This window comes from Pholcus phalangioides, unplaced genomic scaffold (genome assembly GCF_987345545.1).
Source record: "Pholcus phalangioides strain wild (caught in Gottingen) unplaced genomic scaffold, Ppha-v1.0 ptg000011l_1, whole genome shotgun sequence".
In the NCBI taxonomy this organism is placed as follows: domain Eukaryota; kingdom Metazoa; phylum Arthropoda; class Arachnida; order Araneae; family Pholcidae; genus Pholcus; species Pholcus phalangioides.
The window spans coordinates 29,743,715-29,760,516 of NW_028301604.1; the positions used below are offsets into that span (position 1 = coordinate 29,743,715).

General features: G+C 36.8%; 1 protein-coding gene across 1 annotated transcript in view; it reads right to left on the bottom strand.

The window, feature by feature from the left end:
* Positions 1-1,993: 1,993 nt before the first annotated feature.
* Positions 1,994-16,802, bottom strand: part of LOC149080321 (uncharacterized) — a 311,347-nt gene continuing 296,538 nt past the window's right edge. Inside the window, exon 3 of the mRNA XM_089238630.1 lies at positions 1,994-3,110. Within this exon, the coding sequence (XP_089094756.1) occupies positions 2,143-3,110 (968 nt within the window). The 3' untranslated portion in view covers positions 1,994-2,142. The remainder of the gene's footprint in view (positions 3,111-16,802) is intronic.

Sequence of the window (16,802 nt, forward strand, 5' to 3'; positions counted from 1 at the left end):
GTTCACACACTGACACATTCCTTTGCATTTTGATATAACTTTATATTTTTAAATCGTAATTCCGTTTCTTCATAAATCTCATTGCATAGATAAAATGTTCCACTTTATATAGATATATAGTCACAGAGTGCTATGTATATAAATAATTTAAATTATAATTGGCAAATTTATGTTTGAAAGATTATTAGAAAATCTTAATCGAATTTTAAATGGGATTGTAAAGTCGATCAATTCAACTGAACTTTTTCAGCATGATGAGCAATTGATGGGACTAACCTTATGCAGTATTACGAAATGACAAAGAGGAAGTTCTTAATACACACGAAATGTTTATTTACATTATACACGCCAACTTTGGTAATTTTGCAATATGATAATTAAGTCTGAATGAATGAATAATTGCGAACAGGTTTTTGCACACGTTATGTAATGTTACGTGGAATTTTGATAAAATACGTAATTTTGTAAATTAGTTAACCGTGCGTTCAACGTGTCGCTCTAATGCATAACTTTATTCAAACATAAAAATGCAAGTCTGAAGAAACAAATAAATCGTTATACTGTCAGTACAGATATAGTCCAGAAAATTTGTGAATGAACCCCGGCAAAAATTGCAACAGAAGCTTTTTAAATTGCTTTTTAATCAGTAATCATTACTGAACAACATATCCAAAATCAGAAAAAATCGGACACAATCGGGATATTTCTAAAAACAATTTCAAAATGACGGAGTGGTTTTCTCGATTTAAAGCAACGGCAACTTGATGTACGCTTTGAATGGAAATATATTGCTTTATATTTTCACAACTTAACATTGAAGTATCTTCAAACAGTACACCAAAGTCCACTACTCCTTTCAAATTACTGCTTAATTTTTTTTTCAAATTCAAATAGTTTATTATTATCATCATATTTCTTCCTCTGTTTATTTCTATACACCTATTCGCGATTTTTTTCACGTGATGTACTCTTCTACTATATACATATAAGAGCGAAAGAGAACAGGTAAGGTGAAAAGAGAAATCTAATTCGTACGTACTCTCTTATCAACTTATCTATTATACTGTTTACCTTTCATTTGAAAAATTACCTTTATTTCAAATTCAAATAGTTTATTATTATCATCATCATACAAATACGCAATATTAGAAAAGAGTCTTAAAAATTTGCTAACGGGGTCGAGAAAGATGGCCGAACGAAAGAAAGATAATTACAGAAATGTTCCAGTGAAGGAAAACTTTATTTAATTAATCATTTTGCCACTTTTTTTTCAGATTCATAGGTCGAAGTGAGGTTATTGTTTTTACATCCATTGATATGCACACCCCACAAGCTGTTGAATAGGGCAGTTCATTACGTCTTGCAGGAACATCGACTCATATTGAGTAGATAATCTGGAGCTGGTGGTAAGTCTCATGGTAATGGTAAATTCTTATTCAATAAATGTTCATGCTTTATAATAAAAGTATTGAAAAGTAATTTTCATACTTTTTCGAACGTGTTCTTGAAAGGTCTTGAAAAACACTTTGAACTACAATTGCAATGACTAAAATATTGTGTCATTTGAAAGAAATTCAGAATCAACAGTTAAGTTTGCTAAGTGTAATTGAGAATTAAATAAAATGAAAGGTATTCATATGAAGCAATGTTATATTTTAAAACGATCTCACAACTGAAAGCAATACTCGAGTAAGACTAGTATGCAGTGTTCTGATTTATTTTGAGCGTTACATTATATATATGCATAAAATTTCCTATTTTCAAATTACACTGATCACCTATATCATTGAAATCTACACATAACTGATTGAGAATATCATTCATTTTCAATCAAAAACCAATCTCAAGCAAATCAGAAATCAAAACGAATTAATCGGTTACATAGTCATCATCTTATTAAGGATGTGGTATAGGGGGGGGGGGGGAACTATCTTTTTTTTTTTCTTCAAATCTATACAAATATTCAGTTTTAATTATAAAAGCTTTCGAATGATTTTTCATATAATCACACAGTTGAAATACTGCATTAAAAGTAGGTCTACTTAGTACAACGATTGTCAATCAACCTACGTTATTCGTTAGGATTCGTGATCTAGCGTTCGATATGTACTCCATTGTACGAGAATTAGTTACGGGTTATATCTACCACCACCTTGGTTGATGAAACAGTTGGTGATTAAACGTGGAAGCTATATTACCCATATTAACGTTGTAGGAACTAATACAAGAACTCTGTAAACACGTGTTTATCGTATGAGCGGCGGTTGCAGTAGGCAAAGAGGCCATGGAAGTAATTGAGGTTAAGGAATTCATCGATGTGCAATTGACCGTGGAAATACGCGCAGATTGATGAATTTCTTTTGTCAAGGCTTTTATATTGGGTTGACAAGGTTTCCCGTCCCTTACTAATACTGGCACTGCCACTCTACGAGGCGATGCGATTGATTGAGTCATTTCTAGTCCTCCTTTTTCTTGTCTAGCTCTTTTCGTTTTGTATCGATGATTTTGAAACCAAATTTTGACTTGAGTGGCTGTAAGATGTAAAATAGATGCTAGATGCTCTCTTTCTGGAGCAGAAAGGTAGCGTTGTTGGCGGAACCTCCTTTCTAGTTCGTACGTTTGAGCTTTAGAAAACAGTACACGTCTTTTGCGTTTCTTTAAAGATATTCTGTCATTCGGACAGTTTCCGGATTCTTCTCCCTTGTCTGAATCACTTGCACTTGCTGGATTCAAATTTTTTCGGTCAGATTTGTTCACGGAAAAATTTTCATTCAGAGAAAAACTTTCTGAAGCTGCTGTACGTTGGAGACTGTCTAAAGCATGTTTTGGAATGACCAAACTACATTTGTCAAGACTATCGTCCTCTGAAGAAGAAAGCGAATAAGGTTCTATGGCTCCTTCACCGGTTCTCGAAACATCTGATGTTGACAATGGATCGGTATGTTGGAGGGGTGACATCTGTATTGGAGAAATAGTAGTGGGAGTTACTGAACTTCCATTGAAATCAGCACTCAATGTCGAATTGATGTTTATGATAGATTCGTTGTGTTTTTCAGAGCTCGATGCGTAAGGAATAATGGATATCACACCTTCGGAAGCTTGATTGAAATCTGAAAATAAAGTTGTCAGAATGAACTGAAAAAGAATTTTTCAACTTTTCCTAATATATTTCTATAACGAATAATTTAACTTAAGAAAGAAAACCAAGTCTCGAATATTCTTTAAATTGTTTATGGCAACTGTTATTGTAAGATGCTCGATCGCTATCTACCAGTAGATCATCATTACTGTTTGAGTCAAATCAAGACCCTTTATTCTGGAGATTTTTCTTGAAAAATCCCCACACACACACACAATAAAAAATTATTGAGCACATACGTTGTGAAGAATTACATTTTGTACCTAAGACATTGGTTTAAAGCCTATAAAATGCAAGACGTTGAGTAATTTTTGGTGTACGGTATTTTGCGATAATTCAGCCAAATTCCGTAACTACGAAACTCAAGGGACCAAACATTTGGTTCGAAGGAACTTAAAATTCCATTCTTTATATCCGGAGGATCGTTACTGTGTATTGGATGACGAAATAGCAGATAAACTCACACCATATACATCAGAATTGATCTGTGGTGAACGTAAAGGTCATCAGGTAGCTTGCTAATTGAAACTGAAGTTGCCGATTTTTCACTGCTATAACCGGTGAAAAGCAACTCTCTCTCAAAATTGAGTTAAGTGGCTGACTTTTATTTTATGGTCTAAACCTGAAAGGTGATGTATGTTGATTATATTACACCCTACACAATCTTTCATCATCATTTTTTTCTTTTCCCATGCAAAGATTCTCCAAAAGTGGAGCAGGCGATTGCATGAGAAAACAGGGGAAAAAGACATTCATCTTGCAGCATTTTTTTATGTATGTTTGATTTCCGAACAGGTTTTAGTAGTTCCATAACAATAGACGATGTGGTATATAGAGATTTGGGAACGTGTGTGTAATTGGTATATAGCTCTATAACCAGCGAGAAACAAATGAGAATAAATACTCAAAAACCAATGTACTTCTAATAATGAATATTATTCACTTATTAGAACACACATACACACACACCCAAATCTCTATATGTATATCACATCTTCTATTGTTATGGAACTGCTAAAACCTGTTTGGAAATCAAACATATACAAAAAAAAACAACTGGTGAAAGATGTCTTTTTTCCCTGTTTTCTCGTGTAATTGTCTGCTCCACTTCGGGCGAATCTTTGCATGGGAAAGAAAAATTCATTTTATTGAGAGAAAGAAAATCAACACACACACACACACACACACACACACACACACATATATATACACTGAAGAGCCAAAAAAACTGGTACACCTGCCTAATATCGTGTAGGGCCCCCGCGAGCACGCAGAAGTGCCGCAACATGACGTGGCATGGACTCGACTAATGTCTGAAGTAGTGCTGGATGTAATTGACACCATGAATCCTGCACGGCTGTCCATAAATTCGTAGGAGTAAGAGGGGGTGGAGATCTCTTCTGAACAGCACGTTGCAAGGCATCCCAGATATGTTCAATAACGTTCATGTCTGGGGATTTTGGTGGGCAGCGGAAGTGTCTAAAGTCAGAAGAGTGTTCCTGGAGCCACTTTGTAGCAATTCTGGACGTGTGGGGTGCCGCATTGTCCTGCTGAAATTGTCCAAGTCCGTTGGAATGCACAATGGACATGAATGGGTGCAGGTGATCAGACAGGATGCTTACGTACCTGTCACCTGTCAGAGTCGTATCTAGACGTATCAGGGTCCCATATCACGCCAACTGCACACGCCCCATACCATCACAGAGCCTCCACCAGCTTGCATAGTCCCCTGTTGACATGTAGGGTCCATGGATTCATGAGGTTGTCTCCATACCCGTACACGTCCATCAGCTTGAAGCAATTGGAACCGAGACTCGTCAGACCAGGCAACGTGTTTCCAGTCCTCAACAGTCCAATGTCGGTGTTGTCGGGCCCAGGCGAGGCGTAAAGCTATGTGTCGTGAAGTCATCAAGGGTACACGAGTGGGCCTTCGGCTCCGAAAGCCCATATCGATGATGTTTCGTTGAATTGTTCGCACGCTGACACTTGTTGATGGCCCAGCATTGAAATCTGCAGCAATTTGAGGAAAGGTTGCACGTCTGTCACGTTTAATGATTGTCGTCAGTCGTCGTTGGTCCCGTTCTTGCATGATCTTTTTCCGGCCGCTGCGATGTCGTAGATTTAATTTTTTACCGGATTCCCGATATTCACGGTACACTCGTGAAATGGTCGTACGTGAAAATCCAAATTTCATCGCTACCTCGGAGATGCTATGTCCCATCTCTCGTGCGCCGACTATAACACCACGTTCAAACTCACTTAAATCTCGATAACCTGCCATTGTAGCAGCAGTAACCGATCTAACAACTATGCCAGACACTTGTTGTGTTATATAGGCGTTGCCGACCGTAGCGCCGTACTCTGATTGGTTCCATATCTCTTTATTTGCATACGCATGCCTGCACCAGTTTTTTTGGCTCTTCAGTTTATATATATATTATGTAGGGGGTTAATCAGCACACACACATCTCATCTCTCTCTCTCTCTCTCTCTCTCTCTCTCTTTCATGGTTCAGAACATAAAATTCAGCAGCTTAACTCAATTGTGAGAGTGTTGATTTTCACCGTTTAAATAGAAGTGAAAAAATCGGCAACTCCATTTTCAATTAGCAAGCTACCTGATGACCTTTATGTTCACCACAGATCAACTCTGATGGTGGGAGTTTTTCGCTCCTATTTCGTCATCCAATACACAGTAACGATCTTACGGATATAATGAACGGAATTAGTTCCTTCGACCAAACGTTTGAATTTTGTACTTCGCCAGTATTTCAGCACTTGTAGCTCGCCATTAAATCCAGACATTCTAATGAAAACTGGACTCTCAACTGCCATACTTACTCGCATATAAGACGAGGAATGATTTTAGAGATCAAAATAAAATTAAACCAGGTTTGTTAATTCAACTCATTTCGTTTATTCACAGATAATAGCATAAGATTTTTAAAGCGAAACGACGTAATGCAAGGTAGAGTAAGTGACTAAATGTATATATATATATAGGGGATTTCTGAATAAATTCTGGGAGGGAGTACTCAGAATGGCATCACAAAATGCTGTGGGTGCTTGTGTACCCGCTGCACTTTCGGATCTGACGCCACTGTGTCTGGTCCTGGAACATGAATCAAACTGGGGGCCCCAAAAGTATTGAAAACTTCCACCAATTCTGTGAAAATTATATCTTCCATTAAATTTGAATTTTCATTAATTCTGGAACTATCTCTTATTGGTTTTCGATTGTTTTATTCATCGATTTTCAATTATTCTATTTTCTGATTCTATTTTTTTAAAATCAATATTGAATTTTTAATGATTCACGAATTATCATTTTCAAACAAAATTATCATTAGTTCTGGATTATTTCTTAAATTAATTCCCATTTTTTTATTGATTTTTTTTTTTTGTCTTTTAGTGACATTTTTTATTGAGATATTCGTTGGCGCAAAAAAACTGCGAAAAGATGTCTTTTCACCAAAGCTTCTTTGGTAAATCGATTTTTTTTAGCAGTGTTAATAGATGATATTATAACACTTCTAAGGAAATTAGACATTCCCTGTCTCTGCCCCAGTCTCACTGTCTCTCTCTAAAGCCGGGATTACACTATTAAAGTGTTGTAAAAGTACTTTTATAAAATTTGTAAACTACAACCTATAAGCTGATCGGTTGCATTTACTCGAATATAACCGATCAGTTTATTGGTTGCATTTTTCAAGTTTTATGAAAGCACTTTTAGCAAACTTTTACAGAGTAATGCCGGCCTAAGGCCGGGCTAATGCATTCATTCGAGCTAATGCAACCGATAATCTTATTGGTTGAATTTTTCAAACTTTATAAAAGAACTTTTAGGAAACTTTTATAGTGTAATCCCGGCCTTGAACGTTTTGTAAAAGCTCTGATAAAACTCGAAAAATTCAACCAATAAGATCACCGGTTGCATTTGCGGGAATGTAACCGATGCGCTTATTGGTTGAATTTTTCCAGTTTTATAAAAAATATTTTATCAAAATTTCATAAAACTTTACAAAAGGAACCAATAATACATTATCCGTTGTATATGTTCAAATGTAACCGACAATCTGACTGGTTACATTCTACGAGTTTTATAAAAGAACGTTTATCAAACTTTTATAATTTAATCCTGGCTAAGGCCAGGATTACACTATTAAAGTTTTATAAAAGTTCGTTTATAAAACTTGAAAAATGCAACCAATAGGCGGATCAGTTAAGTTCGCTCGAATGTAACAGATGTGTTTATTGGTTACATTTTTCAAGTTTTATAAAAGAATTTTTATCAAAGTTTTATAGTGTAATATCAGCTTTAGGCCGGTATTACACTATAAAAGTTCTTTGTCAAAGACCATTAACAAAATAAGTTTCACAAAAAAACATTTGATAGTGTAATGGGCAACTTTGATAAAAAACGCTCTTCATCAAAGTTTCTATTACCAAAGTCAGCCTCCTCATCTAATATTTGAAAAAAGATTAATGTTGTTGCTTTCTATGCTGCAGTTTCAGTTGCTCAAGTTTACATACTATATACTTGCGATTTGATAAAGTAATTAAAAAATGAGTGGTAGGTATCGATTGGATATCCAAGTTTTCGTCTCGATGAACTGAATTAGTTCATACGATTTGAACGGTATAAAAATGATTTTAAATAAACTGAAGTAAAAAATATTTTTTTGCTTCCATCACATACTAAAGTCATTGGGAGCTACAAAGACCTTAATTCCCTACGTGAATATCAGATTTGAATTTCTCTAGCTGAATGAAAAAAACGTTTACATGCTTTTCGGTTATAACGAATTTAATTTCGTCCTAGGAAACCTGCAATACAATAATAAAATAATGTTGAAAATATCGTTATAACGAATGGGCATATTTATATCTATAGGATATAAGGGGTCAACTTCAAATAATACGTAACCAATCGTGAGGGGTCGCATTTGCTGACTTTTAATGAGAAGGTGGAGGGGGATGATGATTGTGTGTGAACAAATAGAGGTAGGAAAATATGAAATTGGGTTATATGTTGGAATGTGTGGTATATATGAAATATTGGTGTATATATATTTGGTTGGTAGATATGAAGTGATAAATACTGTACTTTTGGAAATCATATATGTAAATTGGAAGGTACAGTGCCTCCTTACCACATGGGCCCACCCGGGCACGGCCAGTACCTCCTAGAGATAGAAGGCCTCTGCACTGTTTGCCATAAACGTCATCCAGACTACCTAACAAGTTTGCCACATTTTGAAACACAGCATCCTATTTCGTTTCTTCTTATTTTGGCGTAGAGTCTTCCTGATTGGCTCACAAATACCGCATAGTGATTGGATGTGAGGCATAGAAATCGCCAATTCTGAGCCCGATTATTTCTTTTCCTCACAACGATGATAGTGACACGAACAGGGAATTTTTTTCCCTGAATATTCTGAGGGAAAATGGACTACTTACTGACGTCACAAGCTGAGTGCGGAGGCCTTCTATCTCTAGGAGGTGCTGGCACGGCCCGGGGGCATCAAGAGAAAAAGAGCCTCACAAAAATGAAATGTGGTTGGAATTTCCGAGACTTCACCACGTAGGGCCTCAGAAAAATCATTTGGCCCGGGGACCATGATGCTCTTAAGACGGCCCCGTTTATACTTCTGGTACTTTTGCAATCAGGTAGTAGGGCCTCATGATGCTCTCAAGTTTTACAGACATGGGTTATAGCAAGATCGGGGTAGGACGGGGCAGGGTCATGGTGACAATCTAGGTGTCTTCAAATTTTAGGAAGCGGGGGTTGTCTCCACGTTTTTCTTTGGGGAGCCACACCGGGGGATCGATTTCTTTTCAATGGATTAAGTTCCATAAAATCAAAAGTTGTATTTCAAGAAAAAGCCCGAATCTCTGAAGTACTACCAAAGCCTCCTAGAAGTACAAGCCGTAATGTATCACTCCGCCGAGGGTGTGACGTCACAATCCGGGTCCTTAGCGTGGCTATTTTGGATGTTTTTAACGAAGCACACCGAAGCGACGGGGGGCATCAAAGGGAGGGTAAGTTGAAGGAACATGTAGCAAGAGGGGTGATTTACAGCACCCAACTTGTCAGAAGTATCTCAGGGAAAGGATTGCACACTCAATTTAACGGACTAGCAGCGTATGGTTTCTCGTTAAATTCGATTTTGCTTCTGAGACTAAATAGCTGCAATGTTTTAATGTAAAAACAATCAATATCATCGATAGTAACGGAATAGAATATTTACACTATTTTTGATGTATAGATCTTCTGTATCGTGAATTTTTTGTTCATTATTTCCTAAATTACTATTTTTTGCGTTATCACGATCAGATAGTCAAATATTGGAAAGTTTATTTATTCTGCATTATCCGGATACAATCCATTCAGTCCGAAGTTGGGTCCGTTGAATCGGGTCGTGTTGTCTTATTAGGGGAAATGAATTCCACAGTGTGATATTTCAGATAAACTTGAGGTAGATTACAACACACCTATCGCTAAATTAAAAAGTAAAAGTAAGTTACACGTTAAGTATACGCAAAGAGAAAAGGTTGAACTAGTTTGACAAATTCTTAAAACGAAGTGTCATACTTGCTACAGTCTCTTTCGTATAAACATTCCAAGAAACGAATAAAATTTTGAAATGCAGTGTGGAAATAAAATTCAAAAGTCTTACAGGTGAATTAAAAACAAACGAAGAGAAAAAATTAGTAACAGATTAATTAAAATTTCAGAAGTACCCATGATGTGTTCCTGTTACGATGATAGACTGGTAACTGTTTCACGGAACACGAACCGACAACAATTTAATAGCAGTTTAAGGAGACAAATTATTATGCACATGCCGAAATATTATTGATATCAAATATACATTAATTATTGAATATTAATAATACTTATCGACTAAAACAGATGCTGTCGAACTCATATGTGCGATGCACGTCAGGGAATTTTCTATCATTTTTTTGTTGTTGGTGAATTTACTAGATATATACCAGCAGACGGATTATTTACTGGATTTATATTTTACCGGATTGTTGCACGGGATTTACTAGATATATACATTCGTGTTTTTGAATGCACCTAAAATTCATCCAGAAATTCTTACTACATTTCCAGGATCCCAGAGAAGAGGAGAAAAAGTTAAAATTTTTTAAGTAATGGACCTTATTGGGCACGTCAAAGAGTTGTTTATTAATAGAAAAATGCGTCTTTTGTGGAAAGCTACAACTATTAATTTTTGAAGAAAATTGAAATGTTTGAAAACAAATATTAATTTCTCATTAATGCTTACGAATGGCAGTAGCAAAGTTCGGCACAACTCTAGCAACATACCTCATACCAGGCCCGTCATTTACGGGGGCTGGCTTTGAAAATACACTAAAAATGGTGTATATATATACGAATATATATATATATATACATACATTGAATACATGTGCTTTGCCCCCCCTCCCCCTGGAAAAGGTTGAAATGACGGCCCTGCCTCATACTTACACTCTGGCCTCGTGTTCCAGCATGTACCGATTCGTTATAAATTCCACAGAGGAATGTGCACGAGATGCATGTACAGTTATGTACTAGTATTAACCAACTTCGTCAAAAAGATCCGTCACCTTGAACAATTCTTCAAATTATCATCAGGTTGTAGAGATGAGCGAATTTATGGCATTCGCTGCATCCTTGGGAATGAGATCAGAACTGTCGTATCTCAAAGTGTTCTTATCCGATCTCGAGGGATCGTGGAAGTACTCGAAAATGCCCGGGAACAATGGTTGAAAATCGCAGTAGGCCTATATCAATACAGTAGCATTCAATTATCCGAATCAATTGGGACCAGTCCCCATCCGCATGATTGGATAATTCACGAAATTTATTTATTTCTTAGTGAAAAAGGAATTTTGCTTTAATATGTAAATGTAACTTGCTGACTATTAAAACAATTTTTTTTTTCACATTTTATACTTGCGTAGGCCTACTGTATTAAAATGTTTCATTGCCTGAACATATCGGTTCAGTCAGTTGTTTCGCTGCCTTCACCTGTTTTAGTGGAGTCGAAGCGATCCGGATAACTGAAGTCACTGCACTTTTGGGGTTCCACGAAATCAAACGTCACTGATCCCTAAAACATTTTGGAACCCGGAGAAGTTGCAAATTAAAAAAGAAGTTCTTGTTACAGCCCCTGTTCTTTATTTTGCACTTTCACAAAAAAAGTTTCACATATTTTAACAAATTTGGATAACCAAACAACAGTGAAAACGGTAATAGTAGTTTTATCTCCCCCGATCCGGGTAAATTTTCGACTTCAAGTATGTAAATATGTAAGCTGTTGCTTCCAGCTGAGCATGGGCCACAAAACATCACTTTGCCCAGGGAACCCATGATGAGTCACCCTTAATGTTGAAACAGCCATGCATAAAACAAAAAGAAAGCTCATTGAACTCTATCCCAGGGTAGGCATGGACAGAGCCGCAACTAGGGGACGGCAGAGGAAGGGGCTCCCGAGAATAGTTTGTTAGATATTTTCCTATATAAAAGAATCACTTCAAAGCATAAATAGGGACAGAAACCAATATCTCCAGCTTGCCTCTGCAAAGTTTGGCGACACCCCTAGGAGCCACGACACACACTTTGCGAAACAATACCATCAAGGGTTTCACGGAAAAGTTTCATACCCATCAAAGGTTCCACGAAAGCTCTTAGGTTAGAAATCCCTGTTCTACTGCATAAATTTCCAACTGGGGTTCCGCAAGAGCTTTTTTGGCGTACCGCGGAATCAAACGTCACGGAAAAACCCTAAAAAATTCCGGGATAACAGCTTATAAATAAAATTTTTTTTTTTTAGTTACCAATATTACAGTGGTTATTAATTTTGATGGAATAGGGGACGTCAACAAACCATTTGGATGACCTAACAACTAACTGAGAAACAGTAATTCCAGTAGCTGCTCGATCAAAAACTGTGGACATTTTAATCATGAAGAGAATTCAAGAATTACATTCTCTGCAAGTTTTTTTCTTCAAACCCTTCTTTTGTTCAATGTTTAAATCTGTTGGATTTTTTTTTAAATATTGAATTTTAAAACCAGAAGCTGGTTCCAACTTCATGAGACGGTAAGACGCCATGATAGGCGATATTCCGCTTGTATCTGGAAATCAACAGGGTGACCATATAACTCGTCTTTAGGGGCATTTTTTAATGATTTGAATGTTTAATTTACACTCTTCTGTATGAATATGCATGTTTATGACGTAGATGAATGAACTTGAATTTGAATAAGTCGTAAAAAGGATTGTGTTTTTTGGAAAATTTTCTCGTGGTCAGGAGTGAGGATTCCTGAACCACAAAACTTGAGTGAAATTTACGGCACACCCTGCATGTTAGAGAAATATTAAAAGTAACTTTAATATTTCTCTTTAATAGTTCTAATACATTAATTAGCTTTTACTACAAACTAATGTAGTAAAAACGTCAAGATCCATATAAACGCTGAATGAATTGAATAGCGCACGACAATGAGCTTCTTCAAAAGTGCACCTTTAAACGGTACGAAATGAGCACTGGAAAAACGCAAACTCTATGGTCTATGGTATAACATCTATTCTTTCAGTATTATTTCAATGTTCGCTTATGAAGATTGTTTAAATCAGATTTTTTTTTGTAATCATATTAAACAGATGACCAATCTTAGTGTATTCGAATGGTCGTATAGCTTTCCGGTTAAAACGACCGCTTCCGTCGTTTTAGTTGCTTATAAATGTTCAAATAAGTATGTAAAAAATACAATTGTGAATGGAAAAAGAAAAATATATGACACTATTACAAAGTTCTTTTCTTGAGATGTTAAATTAACTTTTCTGTTGGGGAAAATAAGGCTCTTAAAAATACTACGTTAGACTTGCTATACATGTCCATGATACAAGCAACATATTCGAAAAGCACTTGAAAGTTACCTACTCAACAATATATTTGTGGTAAGATATCCAAAGGAATGATGGAAATCATAACTAACCAGAATATGGCAGCAATATTTGATCATTTAGGTATTATCCATTATTTAACTTCATTCTTGCCATCTTTACCCCTTTTTTGTCACTGGCCGAAACCCAATCCTGAAACATTGAAACCCATCTAGAGTATATACACTAGGATAGAACATCACTCATATTATTTCTAATTAATTAGCTCAATAATTTTACCTTTTCGTTCCAGAACTAACTCCAATGGTCCTAGTAAGGATATCGACCCCAATTAATTAATTAGGTTTTTTAAAAAAAGAAACTTTTTTTTTAAGGTTCATTTTGACATACAATAAACAAAAAGCAAATTTTTTAATAGCCAGTTTTGGCTCACAGCTGAAGAGGTTAACTTGACTGGCGCAGTTGCTGAATATGCTTCAACGGAAATTCAGTGCCTTACTCTTAAAAAGAAAAAAGGAGTAAAAAGAAAGAGTGAAAAAATTTCTAAATAAATCAAGTCGCACATCAACTTAGATTTTTTTCTTCAGTTTACATGAATAAAAACAAAAAATAAAAGTTATGAAGAAGCGCTTTAGAGAAGAATTGGACTTTTCCTTGTGAGATAAAATGTATGAATGAATGAACGCCAGAACTTTGCCACTGGACTTATCCCGTTGTCGAGATCTCTTCCAGCCCAGCTTCGTGGCAGAGTCTGGAATACTTTATTTAGTGTCAAAAAAAAAAACAACATACATACAAACTTTTTTACAACATATTTTCCCCGGACAATTGGGTACTGTCGCGATTAACAAATTTTATGGTGATTACAGACGAGATGGGATTAGGAGTTGGAGAAGTTTCGGGGTTTAGTTAAGATGAATGTACACATATTAGGATGGAGGTATGTTTTAAGAGCAATTGAGCCCCCCCCTCCCCCAGCCATCTCATCTGTTATCTTACACTTGCCATATTATATACACAGGATACAAAAAGAAAGAGAAATGAGAATATTATTGTGAAATAATATATATATATATATATATATATCCATCGGAGCGAGTCATCTCACTTAACACCTTATTGGTGAGCAAATGGGTTTGATAACTTGTGACTAGAAGCCAGCATCAGTTTTGTTGGGTTGAGTTCACTCACTCCGGTGGATTTAATGAAAATATACAAAATAGAAGTATTGTGTGGGGGAATATATACAATTAGGGAGCACCCGTGGCATCTCGCTTAGCACCTTATTCGGTGAGCAACATCAATCCGACAATATGAGTACGCACGTATGTTGTGGACATGAAATGCATGGACAACTTGAATGGAGGAAAGAGAAATACACACATTTATATACATATATATAACTGTCAGGTCGAGTCGTCTCGTCTTAAACCTATTTTGGTGAGCAATGTGGGCTTGATTTAAATGGGGGATTGTCTGGAGAGAGCCTTAGCTAAGGATCAGCTTCGGCCTTGGTGTTTTGGTTGACTCGATCTGGCTGGTTATATTTATATTTGAAGTAAAAAAAAAAGAATATATATATAATATAAACTACATGTGTAATGGTTATTATGAAACCATTCGTGTCGTCCCGCCTAGCACCCTAGCTAGAATAGCGGCATGAAGGACACTTGTGGTTATCACATTTACATCATTGTAACGGGAATGTCATAAAAATTCTTGTTCGGGTCCCGTTAGTATATGCGATATCATGTATTAGTAGTGGCAGTCATGTGGATATGATTTTTGTTGTTGTTTTTATCCATTTCTGTTTTTTCTCCCACTTATTTTTGTAATATTTAAAACATTATTTTATAAATCTGGTGGACAGATTTCTTGTTTTTCGTTGGCGTGTATATATCTGACAAGGCTTGGAGTCCTTACTGCTGTGTTTTTGTTTTTGATTATTTGAGTGAACCATTGTTTTCTATTGTTTTCGGAATATTTGTATATGTGTAGATGTTTTGTAAATTGGCACTCTGTTGCATAGTGAACAGGAGTACCCAACATACCGCAGGCACATTTGTCTGTTCGGCGTTGTTTCCGTTCGTGTAGATATATAGGGAATGGGCCGTGTCCTGTTATGAAGATAGTCACCTCCCTATTCCAGTTTAGTGTGTTGAATGTGACTCGAGGGACAATTTCGTGCACTTTCCTAGCTGTTGTTCCTTGGTCCTAAATTTGCTGCCATTTCTGGAGGGTTGCTTGTTTAAGTTGTCGCTTCAGGAGCGTTAGTGGGAAAGGGTTATCAAGTTTATTGTCACAGTTGATTGCAGCTTTGGCTAGAGAGTCTGCTCTCTCGTTTCCAAGATTACCTACATGGGCCTTGGTCCAACCTAGGAAAATGTTTGGGTTATTTAATAGACGCCGCCTTAATGCACGTACTATTGTGTTTCTATTTGTTGGATCTAGAAGTGCTTGAAGGGAGGAGCGGCTATCAGTTATTATTAAATCTCGCTCTTCTGCTCCCTTTGCGTATTGTGCAGCTGCTTCTATCGCTAACAATTCTGCTTGGAAGTTACTATTGTTTTTATCTAGCGCTACTTGCCATGTTTGCTTTTCTGTATTGTTTGTGTATACACAGTAGGCTGCCCCGACGCCTTCATCGGTTTTGGAGCCATCTGTGTATATGTGGGTGTTTGCTAGTTTTATATCGTGGCCGTCAATCGAAATTTGATTGGGGATAGTTGAGAAGGAGGGGTGGTGGTGCCAGCCATGCTCCCATGCTTCAAATTTATTGGGGTCAAAGTCTAGAGGTTGAATGTTTTTCCTAAACCTAACTGCGTTTGTGTAGACTGCTTCCATTTGGAGCTTTAGGTGTAGTGGGCAGTTGCCTGTGATCACTTGGAGTCCGAGCGTAGCTGTTGTGTCATAGGCTCCGGTTATTGTTAAAAGAAATTTCCTCTGTGCACTATCTAAAGCCTGTTGTGTTTTTTTGGTTGGATGCCTATACCAAGCAGAGGCGCCATGGGCCAAGAATCTCTCGACCACCGTCTTGTAGATAGTGTTCCTAATGCTTTGTGAGATGCCCCAGGATTTTCCTGCTATTTTAGTTAGTTTGAAATGGAAGCGAGTCGCTTTTAGTTTGCGTTCATTGATGTGTGATTGCCAGCCGAGGTGTTTTTGGATGGTTACGCCTAAATATTTGAGATTGTTTACGCATTTAATATTTTTACCATTAATTTTGATCCTAGGGGGATATTTATTTTTTGTGAAACAGAGAAATTGTGTTTTTTCTGTTGAGATTTTGAGGTTATGTTCATTAAGCCAATTCGAAAAATCGTTAAGAATTTTAGTTGCCTTTGTCGCTAGCTGTGATACATTTACTGACCCTATCACAAAGGCAAAGTCATCAGCAAAGGCTTGGATATGGGCATCTTCCGGGAGGGGGATTTTTAGGGCTTGATTGGCCGCAAAATTACATAAAGCTGGTCCGCTACACGAACCCTGTGGACAGCCAATATCCTGTTTTCTAACCGCCAGGCCTTCCGGTGTTGTGATTAAGACATGTCTATTTGCTAGGAGGTCCGAAAACATTGATTTAATATTGTTAGGGAGGGAAGCTTTGGACAGTTCTTGGTTGATTGAGTAATAGGTCAGGTTGTTAAAAGCTCCTTTAATATCGATACTTATAAAGGCGACGTCCAGTTCTTTGCTCTTGAATTCGTTAATTTTAGTGAGTATTAGGTTGAGGGCATCA